The sequence below is a fragment of the Dufourea novaeangliae genome, unplaced genomic scaffold (genome assembly GCF_001272555.1).
Source record: "Dufourea novaeangliae isolate 0120121106 unplaced genomic scaffold, ASM127255v1 scaffold99, whole genome shotgun sequence".
Classification (NCBI taxonomy): Eukaryota; Metazoa; Arthropoda; class Insecta; order Hymenoptera; family Halictidae; genus Dufourea; species Dufourea novaeangliae.
In genome coordinates this window covers 1350328-1367442 of record NW_015373982.1, presented here as the reverse complement: position 1 = coordinate 1367442, position 17115 = coordinate 1350328, and the positions used below count along the sequence as shown (strand labels likewise).

At 49.6% G+C, this 17115-nt stretch overlaps 1 protein-coding gene across 1 annotated transcript in view; it reads right to left on the bottom strand.

Moving 5' to 3' along the window:
- Positions 1–17115, bottom strand: part of LOC107187287 — a 65877-nt gene that overhangs the window by 43223 nt on the left and 5539 nt on the right. Inside the window, exon 7 of the mRNA XM_015575349.1 lies at positions 17006–17102. Coding sequence (XP_015430835.1) covers positions 17006–17102 — 97 coding nt within the window. The remainder of the gene's footprint in view (positions 1–17005; positions 17103–17115) is intronic.

Below are 17115 nucleotides of genomic sequence, written 5' to 3'. Positions count from 1 at the left end.
CCGGACGGGATGCGGAACTTAAACACGGTCAGGCACGCACGGAATAGCATCGGCTTGTGGCTAGCCCCGGTCCAGGCCTTTCTCCCTCCTCTTGCCCCTCTGCCTCGAGTTACCGCTTCAAGGGAAATCCTATTCGAGTTTGGGGTCCGTGCCCCAGCGACCACCATCGTTCTCTTCCCACAGGGGAGAGGGCCAACACAGTGGACAAACACGGAAATCTCCGTGTTTCAGTCCGCGTTCGGTAAGTAGCTTATCGGCGTATAAATACAGTTTACCGGCTGTGAAAGGGGAAGCAGGGTTTGATCGTTGATCGATGCGTTCCCAATTACGGTATAAGCGTCCCGTTAAAATATATCTGGAACGACGCGAAAATTAAACGCCAGAAAGATCGCCGAAAATACGCTTCGACACACCTCATGAAAACTGCGTTACCGGATTCAACGATTCCGGGGTGGGAGAGCGTGCAAAGTGTTCAACCGGAAAATCGAATACGGAGAAAAATCAGAGAGGCAAATAAAAAATTAGCCCCGGCAATCTACGAGAGTATCCGCGATTTAAAAACGATCTGAACCCTCCCGCGTTTTGGTTCGGATGGTTGTGTACCAGCGAGCTGGCGGTCGGTGAATCGTGCTAATTTCATTGCAATGATTTCACTGGCCATTTTTCCGATCCATTTCTCGTTGATCGGGCCTCCCTGCGGCCGACCAATACACACAACGTCCCATTCGGCCGGGCGGACGTGTTGTCGCGGACGCGCAGGCGCGATTGAATCGTAAATTCGCGTGGTAATTGAAACGCAAACGCCGTTCGCCAGTTACGTTAATCCAATGAAATACAGCGCTCGTTGCAGGACTCTCCGCGCCACCTCCATAACCACACAGAGAGACACGTATACCATACATACACGCACTACCACCGTTACCCAGAGGCGCGTTCTACACACCACCGAAGCAACCCGCCTCGGTTCCATCGCCCACACCCCCGATCGCGCCACTGCCCTCCCCCTCTAGCCCCCCTCGTGGTTATCAACTCGCGAGCGAGAAGTCAACATGCGAACCCGTCCCATAACGGCTCTCGCGTGACTCTAATGATTACGAATTAGCCATAAATTGTGCGATCATGTAAAGCGGCCATAATTTACAACGGCACACCGGCCGGCTACCAACGATGGGGCTTCTCTCTTTTCGGCGAGCGTTGAAAAAAAATATATATACAGGGTGTGAGAAAAATCTTGGAAGACCCGGTAATGGGAGGTTCCTGAGGTAATTTGAAACAAGTTTTTCCTTGGGAAAAATGTTATCCGAGGCTTTGTTCACGAGATATGAACGAAAAACCCGGAACCAATCAGAGCGCGAGTCCTGGAGAGCTACCAGTGGCAGCGCGTAGCCAACGCTACCGCGGGAGCTCGGCCGGCAGAGTCGCGCTCTAATTGGTCGGGGTTTTTCGTTAATATCTCGTTAACAAAGCCTCGGATAACATTATTGTTAAGGGAAAACTTGCTTCAAATCACCTCACGAGTCTCCCATTTCTGGGTCCTCCAACATTTTTGTTACACCCTGTATATGTATATCAGGGGTGGGGGTGGGCTGGGAAAGAACACTAGCGCGACACTTTTACGGTCGCCTTATCGGCGGTACCACGGACGAGCGAGCGCTACCAGCCTATCCCCTTTTTGCGAGAATCCTTCGTTTCTACTGGTATGGATCGAAAGCGTCGGTGAATTAATTCGAAAGCGACGTCGAGCGTGGCGACTCGTTTGCCAAGGCTATCTCTCACTCACTCTCTCTCTCTCTCTCTCCCTCTTTCGATTTATAGTCGGCTGTCGGCCTTTGACTCCCGGAGGGTGACTCCGAGAGAAAAAGGACGAGGAAAGGTCGAGAACGATCTCATCCACGAAGGGATGAAAGAACGACGGCGTGCACACACAGCCCTTCCATCCCTTCTCCCAGCACCTACGGTGGCGCTCGGAGAGTATTGATCGAAATCGAAGGGGAGAGTTTCACCAATGTGGGTTGGGTCATACCTAATTCATAGTCCTACGGTTCTTCCAATCCCCCCTCTCTCTTTCGGTGATTATTTCACGATAGACGGGGGGTTCGAGCGACGGTGGTTGCGAAACACCGGCGGCTCACAGTCTCGTCATCCTGAATCGGAACGGCCGATCGATGGCGAAGGAAGATCCATTGAAATGTTTTTAAATTAATATATCATCTTTATTACAGCAGATAATAAGGATACACGAGGATAAGTCTCCATTATTGTCCAAAAGTGTCGATATCGAAGTAGTCGCGTAAAACGCATAGAAGTTTGCAACGAACGTGTCGCATACTTTACTTCACAGAATTTTATGAACCATCTCTCTGAATCTGGATATGCTAATACCAAAGAAAAATCTAGTATAGTAAGAGATCGCAGTATCAGACGCCCGATAAATCAAAATAAGACGAACCAGCGGCAGACATCGGAGAACGACGCGTGTTTCGACAATTCCTAGCAACCCAACGTGGTCTCACCCCCATGGGGGTTCCGTAACCTTGGCAATTTACGAGTCTGCGCCTTTATCGATTAGCTGGTGAACCACCGCGCGGCTGATATTCCCGCGGCTTCAAATTACAGGTTCTCTCTCGCGCGACCAACGGTAACAAGTACGCGCGCGTAACGAGCTTGCTGGTTTCCGTTCGCCGAAACGTTTAAACGCGTCGATTAACCTTCTCCCGTTCCCCTCTCGCCGTTCCGAGAGACGGAAAATAAAACATTCCGAGAAACTCCGATCACGTATCGCGTGAAGCCTTGCTGCTGTTGTGTGCGGGTGGGAAAATTGAGAAATTCCACGGGCAAGCAACGGTTAGCCCTGTTAGAGACCTTAATAATCAGGTGTGGTGGTAGGGGGATAAGAAGTTTTACAACGGGGTGAGAAGGTGGACGCCATAAGGCGGCGCGATTCGTCCATAAAACACAACCCTTCACCCCTCCTTCTTTCGCTCGGTCGGGCCCCCTCGTTGCTCTCGCCCTCTCTCACCCTCCCCGTCAGCCGTCGCCATCCGCCAACCGCCATCCACTATCCGCCATCCACCTACAAGCCGCCGTTACTCGAGGAACGCGTATACGTGAGTTATATAACAGGAAACACTCGTGTGACGGGGACGGCGGCATGCATTTTACATGCGCGCGCCAGCTCGCTCTCCGGGGTTCACGTTAACGCTCCTCACACGGCCCTCTGCCGCCCCGTCGACCTATCAAACCGTGTGCAGGTACATGCATAGACGTATATATACAGTGAGTAACATTAATGTTCGGACACTTTTTTCTTCAATCAATAGAAACTAATTCTCCAGTCCCAAATGTTGATATACATCCCCATATAAGTACATTTCCACCTATCTGTTTTACATATTAAACTCTTCATTTTTCTTTCGCGGTGCAAACGACGAGAGAACCCTGGCCCCCCGAAGAAATCGGCCGGGTGAATTGAAAGAGGAGCAAAAGAAGAATGCATACGGGTACGCGCGCTAGGTAGAGTTCAAGAGAGGGTTGTGTGTGTAGTACGTCGGGAGCGACGGTTTCGTGAAAGAGATCTCGTGGTGCGCGACTTTCGAGAAAAAGGAAAAAGGAGAAATAGTCGCGACGCTTTTCATCGAGCGTGTTCCAGGGGGTGGGTGAAAGGTAGAACACGCGAGGGCACGTACGCGACTTCGATGATACTTTGCCGCTTTACCCCACGATCACTACACTATCCAGTGATTTTCGTTATTACTCGTCATTCGTGAATATTACGACTGAAAGGGAACACGTAATATTTTCTGAAAATATTACTTTTATTGAGGTAGACGCAGGGACTTCTACCTAAATGTAAAATACCGGTATTTTCGGTTGCACCTTCGCCCTATATAAGCCCCACCCTTATAGAAACCGAAAAAAAACTGGTATTTATTTCGGTGTTCGGTAATTATTCAGCATAACACACGTCAACAACGCGACGATTTCTGAGAACCGTGAATTCGAGGTCGTAATTTTTACGATAGTTTAGCGATCCAGGGTTAAAGGAAATTGATGGGATACGTCGAGGTTCGTCGTGTTTGTGGTAGACCGCAGCGGGACGCAGTAAGGAGCTGTGGTTCTAGAATCTATAAATCGACGTGACGTCAACACGAGACCGACATGGAGAGACGGTAGTAAGAGGGGGAGAAAAAAGATCGACAACCGAATGGTGCTTGTAAATACGCTCAACGTCGGAGGGGGGTAGAAAGGGTGAAGGAGTAAGGGTCGAGAGGAAGGAAAGCGACGTGGAACCGTATCGGTCCAAGGGGAGATGGCTAGGCGGCGACCGCCAGGAAAAGAGAGGGCAGAAAGGAGAGGGGTGGGTAGAAACACAAAGGGTTATTTTAACAGCCCTTTGTCGAGCGTGGCAGAACAGGAAGAGGAGAAAGCTACCGCCGCTGCCTTGCAATTATTTAGTGGACTGCCGGGGTCCGAACGTGAGGAGGCAACGAGGGATGAAGAAAAGAAGGGAGACGAAAACGTGGGAGGACAGAACTGGCTGGAAGGGGTTCACGAATAGGAGCGAGCGATTTACAATTAGACTGGCGGGCATGTAGAAGATCCTAAGAGACCAATGCAAATGAACGGCTGCGAGTAGTTTTTTCGTGAAACGTGAGAAAGAGACTCTCGAAGAGGGAGTCGAACGACGACGAAGGAGGACGTAACACGTGAATTCGACGCGTGATCCGGAGAAGGAAGAGGGATGGTGCGGATGAGAATCGGAAGGGGGCGGGTAGAGAAGGTAATGGACTTTATCGGACCGATAGGTGGTCGACCTTCCGCGTTTTTTCCTTTCCTCCTGTGTTTCTTCTTCCACAGTCCGTGCCACTACTCTCCCCCCCCTGCCCCCCACCCTTTCGCCCGAGTTCGCAGACCCTCCTTAATTGTCTTCCACTCGTTTTTACGCCCGTTCCACTTCGTTACGGTCCGAGTACCGAGCAGGCTTTGCGAGACATTTCCAGTGCCGCGCCGGGTGGCCCGAATAAAAACACAGAGAGCCGGGGAGACATCGGCGAAAACGGGACAAACGGGACAAACGGGAACGCGATGAGGCATGTCTTGGGTACACTGGATAAGATGGATGATCCTTTCAGTTTCTCCTTATCCTAAGACTTCCAGTCAACCCTTCGACTGCGGAGCACTCGGAAACGAAACCTGCCAATCGCGCGGCACAGTGGTAGCAGCAACCGTCACGATACACAGCGCACTACTGTACATTCTGTGGTTCCTTATTAATAAAAATTACTCATCCAAATTGGTCTTTTGCATTATTTTTCTCAGTTATGTCTATTAAAACAAGTGATGTCCAAACATAAAACATTTGATATAAGACGCTGTTCTAAACAAATTAGCATCCAACATGGAACGCCTATAGGCCCTGTTCGTAGTCAGAGGTTTAAATGTCGTCTTCGTGTACGATCTCGTCGGTGATTTATTCGCCGCGATCGACGAACGTGTCAACGACGAAACGGAAAGCGCGAACACGAATCGATCACAAAGCGTTAACCGTTTGGTGACGTCACTCGGCCCAATCACGTTCGGATAGGTTGGAGAGCGCGTAGTATAGGGGTATATGCGCGTTCGCGGACGAGGTTACGAGAATTAGCCAAGTTAGACGTTGTTAGGCGACCACCCGGATCGGGGATCCCGTAATGGAACTGGATTTAACCCCGAGGGCTGTCGGTGGGGCTTCGTCGTTGCTCGGGACTCCCGCCATGACTGCCCTCTCCCGTTTGTGGTCTCTGTTGTTGTCGTCGTTACGACTGAGCCAACAGGCTGATCGATTTCTTGGAAAAAGGTAATCACCCGTGATCTGCTATGCCGCATAACTCCGTGGTTATCGTTCGATGACCATCGCGATCCGAGAATATAGGTATGTGTCTTCGGAACGATTCAAATGTTGTCGCGCGTTATCGTCTACGAAGGTCGCACCAATCAATTAGAATAAATATCGACGGGTTGCAAGGAACGACCCGGCGAACTATACCGACCACGATAAGAATTATCTGTAATGACATACAATTCGTAACAATTATTGGCTACAAACGGCCACACACTGTTTCCTCTGTTGTGTACGGTTAGCGAACGTGATCTACGACTTGGGTGGACTCGTAAGTGCATACGAGGCTCCTTGAAAGATCGTTCAACGCCGATAGCGTTGCACATCGAACTGGCAAAAATAACGCGTCACGAAAACCGTTTCGTTTCTGCTTTCCGGAAAGAATGTTCTCTATCTGACACGTTCCTACCTCCTACACTGACCAATTTCAGAAAAATCACGGTCTTAAGAAAACTATCTAAATTTCGAAATCCGAATAAGAGTCAAGGAAGTTTGTTCAAACTACCTTAACTACTGACACTTTTTCGCAACGAAAAAGTGTCAACCGACGAACGAACCTAACTGGATAGTGGCATCGGGGTTTCAACTCGTTTCGTTGGCGCAACAGGCGAACAAGTGGACAGCGTGAATCGAGTATATTACACTCTTATCGTTAACAGCTCGTCAAAGAGTTGGCGTTTCCGTTCGGTGGAGATCAGTCAGACAACACTGTTCAAATACGAATCTATGACAATCACGCCCCCCTCGTCGAAGTTACATATATCTGTACGAACAAGTAACGATTTCCATCTATCTCCAAAAAAAGGAAAAACGGTTTCTGAATTTACCCCTGGAATCGCTTCTCACCGACGGATAATTAATTTCTCACCGGGCGAAAAAAAGAAGAACGGCGACAACCAGAGACGGAAGGGGTAGAGGTGGATATCGTGAAAGCGGTGCAGGGGCTTCGTGTGCGGTCGCCGACACGATACCCGATATCCGTTCGTTCGAGCGGCCGCGCAGGAATTAAAACGGACCCGTCGTCCTCGGCGTTACGGATGTCCAGTTCAGTTTTATCGTCGTTCCCGGCACGAAAACAAGCAACGGGGGGGGGGGAAGGGGGAGGGAAGAAGAATGGAGGTTACACGCAGCCAACGTCAAGGTTCAAGAGAATTGATATTGTTTAGAGTAGAAAAATATTCCAATATCTGGTATATTGACCGAAAGGCCTCGAAGTTTCGATTATCGTCATCGGTTGGATAGTCACGATGAGTAATTCTGTCCCGCGAGAATACCCGTTGGAACGGTTCGACGAAAAAGCCAGTTGCGATCGCCGAGATATTTTAAGCGTAGATAACTACGCGGCAAGGCGTACACCGCACGCATATATCGACGGTCGGTTTCTCTCGCGATTCTCGAACACCGCCACGGTGGCAATAGCTTATACGGTGATCAACCGGCGGCGAAGTACGGGCGAGGTAGTTAAGGAAATTGCCAGTATACTCGGAGCGGGTAGCACGGCTGGCCCAAGTACAAACCAGAGAATAGGGGGGGAGCCAGTCGAGCTCTCAACGCTTCCTTCTCCTCGCGGCACGTTGATCGCAAAGATGCTAGAAACTTTGGTGAAAGCCAATTTCTTGGTGCGCGCGAACCAAGGTGACGAAACCCAAGCACGCTGCTACGCGGCGCAAAGTGTATTATTACGTTCAACCGTTTCGTTCAACGTCGCGGAGGGTTACATAAACCATCGACCGTGTGATCGAGAGAATATGACAGTCGAGGAATGGAACATATTGATACTAAGAAGTAGAAAAATGGGTGGAAACTTGGGTATCGTTGAAAATGTGTACCTGGATAGTAGTATGGGTGTCCGGCGTGCGAGGGATGCACGAGTGGATGCGGCGCCCGGAAGTCCATTCTGGATTCCGTGAGAGACCGTAGAAGCTCCGCTCTCGGGCACGTAGAGACTACTCGAGGCGAATGCACAGGCGATGCTGCGAACCTACCAGACGGTGGTTTTGGCGCGAGGCCGTTTTTTCTTCGTGACCTCGTCCGATCGATCGAGGAACATTTTTTCTACCATCCACACACCGACGAGATCTGCTCTCTCTTGTCTCGATCACATCTGTCGTCGATAATCTCGAGTCAACGCGCACAACGCGTTCCACACGGTCACTCACTTTTCTCCACTTTGAAACCCTTCGAGAAACGGTTATCCGCGTTGGTAGTTAAAAATAAATCCGACTAAACACACACACACACACACACACGTACCGGAAATATCTCGTGTTTCTTCCCTATTTCACGGCTGGTCGAAACACAGCCAGCCAACTAGAATGATTAGCCACGATAAAAAGAAAGCACCGGGAGCAATCGAAGGCGAGATCGACGAAAAGAAATGTCATTGTCCCGCGAACGAATCGACGACACGGCGGCGGCTGCACACTCGAAATGATTCAGAACGCGCGGCAAAGCTAGTCGTGCGATATCATCATTCATCGCGCATACTCCCTGCTGCTACCGTCCGACGTCGACGCGTGATTTACAGCCTCGAGTGGATCGCGCTACCGTGCGGTGGCAGTTCGCCGCGCACACACAGCTACACACAGGACAAAACACATACGCTCCTCCCGTTTCGCGAAAAAGATCTCTGCCAACGTTCGAAACGGCACGTAGTAAAGAAATTCAATAGAGGACACTGACATTCAAGAACATCGAGTGCATAGTCCAGTCTCAGAGTGGGAGCAGCAACAAAGAGCGAAAAAAGTTACGTGTCGTTCGAAGGGCGATTCTTCGGTAACTGACGGCGAGAAATACACGCCACTCTATCGTCGAACGGCGTGCACACTAACTAACGCGGGGTAGCAGACGTGTACACACCACACAGAGAACGCGAGCACGGTAGAAATACGAAACGATGGTACGAGTTCCGCTCCGCGCACTAATCACCACTTAATTGGCCGAGACCGACGCGGCAGGTCGTGCCATTACGGCTAATTGACTGAATGCTTCGGCGCTACCGGCAGACGGCCAGGATATATTTTCACGCGCGCGCCTCCCGGCTGCGGCGAACAACCGCCCGTCTGACCGACGGAGACGGCAGTTCCGTGGGTAAGAGCGAAACCGCCCGTGAGAGAGAGAGAAGGATCGAGAACGACACGGCGGTGGAGGAGAGACGCTTTTAAAGCGCGTCGGTATCGGTGTCCTTTGTTCGTGACGGGGCGTTGCGCGTGCGCTGGGGGGGCTTCGCGTTTTCCACCGACCGAGCGCGACCACGACGGACCGGCTACGCACCACCGTACGAGAGAAAATCCATCGTTAACGAGCGGCTGGTTCGTTCTCTCTCTCGTTCCTCTCTGTCGCGTGCCGTACGAGAACGCATCGACCACCCCACAACACGACACCAACGGTGGCTGGTACTCGACTGAAGAACCGAGTCGCGCGTTCGACGCGCTTCGTTCGCCTTCGTGTCCCTTCGCCCCCCTCCCCCCACCAGTTCCGACCGTCGTCGTTCCCCCTATGTATCGCGGTGCTCGGTTACCCGTGGTGGCTCACCGATGAGCGAGATCGACGGATGCGGCGGATCAGCTCGAAATAGGGGAGTTTGGAGGACTACTCATATTCCCCAAAATATCGATATATGTACAAGTCCGCAGACGTCTCTCGTCCTGTATCTAATCGTTCTGACCATGAAACGCGGTTCATGCTACGTTTCGGAAGCGTGTGGTCGGAAGTGGGCAATCGGACTTTTCAGAACTCTTTCGGTTTCGATGTCTGTCACAGAGAGCCATCTCGCCGGACACAAATGTCGCGGGGAATTTAAAGGTACGTTTTCACGGGACAGTAAATCGTGATTTTGACGGTCATATGACACTGAATGTTTGACTAGAGTATGGTTGTTTATGAAAAATTACAGTTTTGCGCATTAATATGTAAGAAACAGGATTGCACAGAATTTTCTTTCTAATACTATAGGTTTTAATATGCTAATAATACATATGAATACCACTAAATTTTACTAGAATCTGTATTTTGCTACGTTTTTCAAACCAGGAGTCAGGTTGTCATGGCATTTGTTCACATTGTCGTACAGTGTCACGACCAACAAGAGTCATGACGTTTACTGTCACGTGAAAGCATACCTTAATGACAGGCAATGCTGTACGGTGGATGCTAAATTCCCTTGGGTTTGGGAGAAATTCCGAAACCCGCGAACGGAGAATTCAATGAAATCTCGGAGATGGGAAAAACGGTGGCGGCGTATATATGTATATACATACATACATATATACGGGAATGTTGGCTGAGTTCCGGTTCCTTTCTTCCCGCCCTCTTGCGTAACCGTGCTCGCCTCGGGGTAATAGGCGAGAAGAGGGCACGTATACGGAACACGATCCTAGTCTCTCTCTGTCTCTGTCCTCTCTCTTTCCCCACTCGCTTGCTCTTTGAAAGCCATCTGGTGCTGAAGCGGCACGCGCTGTGAAACCAGCAAGCCGCTTCGTTTCCCTCCCTTCCCATTGCCTCCTAGTCGTCGATCCACCCTCCCTCTGACACCCCGTGCTACTCACTCTCTCTCTCTCTCTTTCTCCGCCAACCCCCTCTGAAATCTAGCCACGTCGTCGGAGTCTGACCGTACACCACGATCGTCATCCCTTCCCCACTCGTTTCGCTGCTGTTACGTGCACACACAGAGCTCGACGGCGCGCGTTAGCCGAGCCGCGGAACTTTGTAAACCCGGGAGGTGCGAACAAGGGGGTGATAAACGGCAGCCGAGAGCGGAAGAAGGTCGTAGATACCGCGATTACGACGTCGCTGACTCCGTAAATAATTCCACCTATCGTGCCTCGATGCTCTCGAGAAGCCAATCCCGCTGCGTACATTGGGCGAGGGTGTTTTTACCGCCGCGAGTATTAATGTGATCGGTGGTCCCTCCACTATTGATAACGCGTATCCCAGAGATGGAAAAGCGCGCAACCTACTGTGTTTGTGTTCGATACGTCCTCCAACATCAAAACGCGATTTTTCGGAATACTGGTCGCACGATTTAAGAAAAAATGGCGAAATATATACGTTTTTACGGAAATAGTTCCATGTAATTTCGTCCTTCGACGAGGAAGACCAAACTTGTCGGTGTTTACGTAATACAAACTTACCGATTCCGGACGCGAAATTTGCAACTGTATCTCGCCCATTAATTTCGGTCAATCGGGTTGCGACGATACGCAATAAGTAGGTACATCCAAGGCCAAACTTTCAAACGGCTTAACGCACACCGACGAACAATTCAGTTCGCATCGTATTATACGGAGCAACTGTTTCATGATAGATACATCTCTAATTCCCTCGACCCCCCTCGAAGGGGGATAACGAAACATCGGCCCAATAAGCTGATATACCTGTTAACCCTCTACGGGCCCAGTATAACTTCGATGTCATACCAGTTTTACCATTATTAAGCAAACAGAAATGGTTCTTTCCACAATTGATCGATAAAACTTGGGAGATACAATTCATAGGACACTCGCAAATACACTACAGACCTTAAGTAGCATAGCGACAGCAACAAGTATCGCCGCGGCAAGATAACGAGACCGTTTACCGGCGGACGCACCCGCGACGCTGCGTTAATATTCGCGTGGCGGTAAGAACCGAGTTGAGGGGGTGAGAAAAAGAAAAACTGAAATAAAAAGAAAAGAGGATCGCGAACGAGATAGGCGTCGTGCAGACGGGAGCAAAAAAGGGGGCAAGACACGAGACGACGTCGAGGGTAGGAAAAACGAGGGAAAGGGACGGGCGAGTGGAACGTCGACGGGGCGAACAGTTAGGTTCTCCCCGAGTGTCGGAGAACCCAACAGGCGGCTGTCTGTCGAGCAAAATCAATGCGTGGCGGCGACAGGGAACTTTCCCCTCTTGCCCCCTCCTTCTTTCCACCAATCCCCCGCGACTATCCTTCTCGGACCCGATCCGTGACCAGAGCCTCTTCTCTCTCGCACGCCACCTCCACTTTCGGTCTTCGTCCTCTCTTTTCGTCTTTCGTTCCGAACCACTACGGTACAAACACGCCCACCAGTTCGTGCTCACCCTCCAATCCCCCCCCCTGTTACCCTTCTAAAGGCACAGCCGACCCCCCGGGGGCTAATAAGCCGTATTATTTTTATCACGCTCGAGCGAGACCGATTCCGCGTGCGGAGAAGCTCAAGGACGATTCGGTCTGTGTCGATGCTCGGGATACGGTTATGTCTACGTGTTTCGATACGATAGACGTGCAATCGGATCGATATATGTATGCTTTCCGATCTTCGCTTCGAATTAATCTCACGCTCGACCCTTTCGAACACTCGTCGATGATTTACTGTATATCGTTATGGACCCAGTATCCTGATGACTGTCGCGGCACTTTTAATTTGTAAGTGGAAAAGTGAACTAAAACCAAAAGGTTGGTCGTTATTCGAGTAAATCTATGTTTAACCTTTAATTCAGTATTAACAAAAGCGCGAAAGTAATAACAATTAAATTATAATGTACCGTTTGAAGTTCGAAATGCGATGGGAACAAATTTCTGATCACCTAAATCATATATCGGTATCTCACTCTAAGCTAACACATTTTACATACAAATTCCAAAACAGTAAATAACTATTTAGTAATTTTCTGGAATAAACTTTTATCATAAAAAACTTATTCTATGATATTCGGGTATTAAACTGTTCAGAAATTGGCTCCGTAACGGTACAGATCGCGAAACCGCCGTCAATCATTTCGAATCTCGCGTCAAGATTACCCCTCTCGATCGCGGCTGCTGCAAGTGCGAACGAAACAGAAAAAAAGTGTCGCGTATCGGGTAAGAGCGCTCTTGCGACGTACAAAAAGAAAAACCGTCGAAAGAGTTTCACGTCCCGTGAGCTCGGCGACGGAAAAAGACAAGCGGGGCGTTACGTTAGCCGCATCGGTAAACAGAACAGAGAGAAAGAGAGAGAACGTGGAACAGGAATGTTACTCGAAATGAAACGAGCCGTGGAGTTGGCCGCGAGTGCGCTCGCAAAAGCTACTCGGGACACGCCGCCGCGGTCGGTGGTTAATTATTAACGCGAGCCAACACAGAGGGATCCCGTGGGTGTACGCGCTAAGAGGGTGCACACACGCGGAGAAACGAGAGAGAGAGAGAGAGAGAGAGAGAGAGAGAGAGAGAGAGAGAGAGCAACCTGGCGCAGAGGCAGCAGGAAACGCGTTCCGCGTCGGTATTAACCCCCCTTGAGCCATCAAAATGTAAATATCCGCGCGCGCCAGGTATCTGATTAAAGCTTCTCCGTTTCCCCCGTCCGACGATTTCGGATTAAAGTTCGCCCGCGCTGTCGACGAATTATCGATATATACGGGGGGGAAAAAGCGATGCCGCTTCTCGTTTATCGCTCTCGAGCGCCGCACCAACCGTCACCCCCCCACGTAATTATGGGTAACCAAGCCGGATTCAAGCCGACCGAGCCTGATCGCGAGTCGCGATACGAATTGCGTCATTTCCATCGATGTTTTCAAAACATTAATCCCCTGGACCGGAGGGCTTCGTCTCGCGATTCAACGAACGAACCGAACGCTATAATTCAGCCGAATATCGAGTTGGCAAAGTTTCGCGCGCCAGAAAGTCCGTTCACCATGCCGGACGCGTGCTGACTGACAAGTCGGGATGTGTTTAGTAATGGGTAACCGAGCCAGATGACGTCACGGGGCCTCGGCGAGAGGAGATGGTATGTGATCTCTATAAGCAGGCCTCGTGACGTCATCTGGCTTGGTCGGCTTGAATCCGACTTGGTTGTCAATCACTATCCCCACCTTCTTCCATAGCGATTTCTTCGTAACGCTTTTTACCATCTAAAGTAAACGGTTCGAAAATTTTCAACATGGTCACGAAGTTGAAATTTGAAAAAAAAAATGAAAAATCGACACCTTCCTCCGATAGATCGTTAATTGTTCAACGGAATTGTAAGACTGAACAGGACGATTGGCACCGATCTCGCGGTTGGAAATGTTATGTATATACCGTTTGGCTGCACGCCTGACGAGAATACGTGAGAAACCCCTAGCCCCGAGGTTGTGGTTCTTCGAGCGACAAGGAGCGGGAAAAGCAGTCGATAACGTTGATATCGATCCCCAAAGGAAGAGGAAAACGAAGTCCACGCTTCTCTCTCTCTCTCTCTCTCTCTATCCCTTTCTGATTGCTCTCTCGGTGAGGGAGCAGAGCATTGTAGTAGATGGAAGTTGCTTGTGTATACATACACACGGCAAACCACACGTAGACCCGCATTTCCCTCCTTTTCTAACAGTCCCTGTTCCACCGCACGTAGATATAAGAAGACGATGATGTCCTGTCCTGTAGGTTTACCAGAGGACAGGAGAGTCTGTGTTGACGAGAAACGACAGGACCTGGCTCCCTAATTCGAATTTAGGTGTTGGGCGGGTTTGCAAGTGGGCGCAATGCGGTGTCACGCTGCAGGCGTTTGCTCTTTCTCCCTCTCGGCATCCCCACCTCCCTTTACTGGTCACGGCTCTCCCCCATTTGCCCCCTTTCGCTACGAACTAGCACCGCTACCTACCCTCCCAGTACCAGCGAACCCTCTGCGTTAAATCCCTCCGACACCCTCGAACCCGCCTACTTCGTCTAAGCCGGATCGACCGACCTTAATCGACATCCTGATCTCGGCGATCGTGTACCGTGGAAACGTCAGTTTCTCTCGAACACGGGTACTATACCCTTGGTCTCTCACGCCCTAGAATACCTGTGCGTACTTCCGACGAATTTTGTTTTTTTTTTCGATTGCTCGTCCATTCTTAAGCCCAGTCCCATAAATGTCCGCATGTTCTCTGTGCCTTCCATCGAACACAAAGTTAAGTCTCTAATAATAAGTCGAACTGCACACGGGAAACGAAGGAAGACTCGAGGAATCGATTCGAACGGAACCAGGGAAGGGGGTGTCTTTTTACGTTTGGTTTGCGGAACTCGATGATCCGCCTTTTGCTAACAGTAATCCAGATCGCGATACGAGAACGTGGCTCAAGTGCCTCGAGTGAAATACTTCGCGGTATACCTTGAGCTTCGAGCACCTTGTCGTATCGAGGTACGTTCGACGTATTAAACTACAGTGGACTCTGACTATATTGCCACGCGTGGCACTTCCCCTTCACGCGTACCTTCGAGAACACAAATTCACTCCCCCATAACGCACGATCTAGCTTTTGCGCAGGCGCTGACGTCGAGGCTATGACGATACAACTTAGCATGGAGGGGGCTCTGAACTTATTGCCATTTCACTGCCCCACAACCCCGACCTTGGCGATATAGTTAGAGTCCACTGTACTTCTTTCATTTTAAGTGCACGTAGACATAAATTATTAATTACCGTCAAACCTATTTTAGTTTCATTTTTATATCCACGTATTTTGATTTATATCATCCTAACTTTGCACCAAAGGATTTTCCGGATGTGACTGATCGTACCTATCGCGCTTAATCCAAATGCTACACCACGCTCTTTTCACCGCGAGAAACATTGGTTGCTCGATTTTTCCATGAATTTATTTCAATACTGGAACCATATATCGAAAGAGGGAAAAAAAGTAATATTGAGTCACACGGATAAGCGTTTCTGGTTTTACGCCCGGTTCTCCACCGTCCCCGTTTACGCGAGCACTCGAATCGAAACGAAAAATGCGAGGGCAGATTCGACGAGCGTAAGTTTACGACTTCTAAATAACAGGCCAGCAACGGCGCCCGTGTTGTTACACACGATCGTGGACGGTAAACTCGAGAAAAGTTACCTTTCGTGGTACCAAGAGGAGAAGAGGGGGGAGGGTGGGTTACATGCATGGCCGGGTAAGCCAGAAACGATAAAAAGCCAACAAAGAAGAAAAGGTGTTACGGACTAACAACAGGCCGAGGCTGGAAAGTTCCCTGGTTGCGTTTTGTTTCTCGGCGGAACATACGAGCCGTGACCGAACTGCTTAAACGACACGGAAAACTTTGCTCGAGATCTCTAAAAGAACTAAAGAAACAAATTTGTCAGGGTTCTTGTTTACGGTGCAGCACGTGACTTTAAGATCACCTTAACTTAATCGATCAAATCGAAACGATATTACCGCTGGAGACGATTTTCGGTTACTGCATCAACTTTCTGTTTCCCTGAAACTCCATTTCTGGAGTACGTGACCGAGAAATAGGTTAGGGAGTAACGCGATCGTGAAACGTACCGATAAGGTTTTTGGAGTGATCGTAACCTTGGGCAAATTGTGTGGAAGAAGGAAACGCGAAGAGAGACAGGGAATGAGAATGGAGAATAAAAAATAAAAGAAAAGAACGCGGGAACCATTAGATCATCCTTCTGATCGGTTCTGAACCATCGGTATTCTTTTGTCCGTTTCTTCACGAGCTCCACTCGCGCCTCATCCATTCCCTGTCTTGATCCTTTACAACGGTACACCTACTACTCCCACCTGCTTAGAATGTCACCGTATCTTTGTCCCAAGTATATATGTACATGTCTCTTGATACTAGTGTATGTAGACTGTGCGAAACGAAGATGAGTAACGGTGCCTCTTATTCGCAACGTTACCAAAAAAAGTCCCATGCTGTTTACCGACTTCGACTTGTCGGTTTTTCGTTTCTATATATTAAAACACGAGTCTACGACATTCTATAGGTATTCCATCGTCGAATTAACGCTGCATGCGACGACGACAGTGTATATCGTGTAAGCAGATTTCGAAATGCAATATAGTTTCTACGAGACGGTACACCGCAGCGGCGAAGAAACTGTAACGCGATCGATTCGAGTGACTCGGGAAAGAGAGATGAACGTGAACGCGCGAGATAGCGCTAAAATACGGACCGATAACCTTAGCGTGCCTCTGGCAAATGTTTGACCGCGGAACGGATTTTTCTTATCTGCGATACTTGTGTGCCTAATCTTTCTGCGGATGCACATAGGTCTTCCAATAAAGGAAAAGACGGTGAATAACATAAGATTCCATCGTTTCTCGGTGGTACACGATTAACGACTCTTTTTGTCCCCCCGTTCGAAAGAGGTACACGGAATTTCCCGTTCACGTTCATTTCAATTTCCGTAACAATCAATGCAATTAGCAAACTGTATCGCCTACCTTGTTCTTTCTCCGGGACCTTGGCTGGAACCTTCTTATCCGGCGCCTTTGGGGAACAATTCTTTCGTGCCGGTCGAACGGTTAACGTCGACGGGACCTAAAACAGCAAG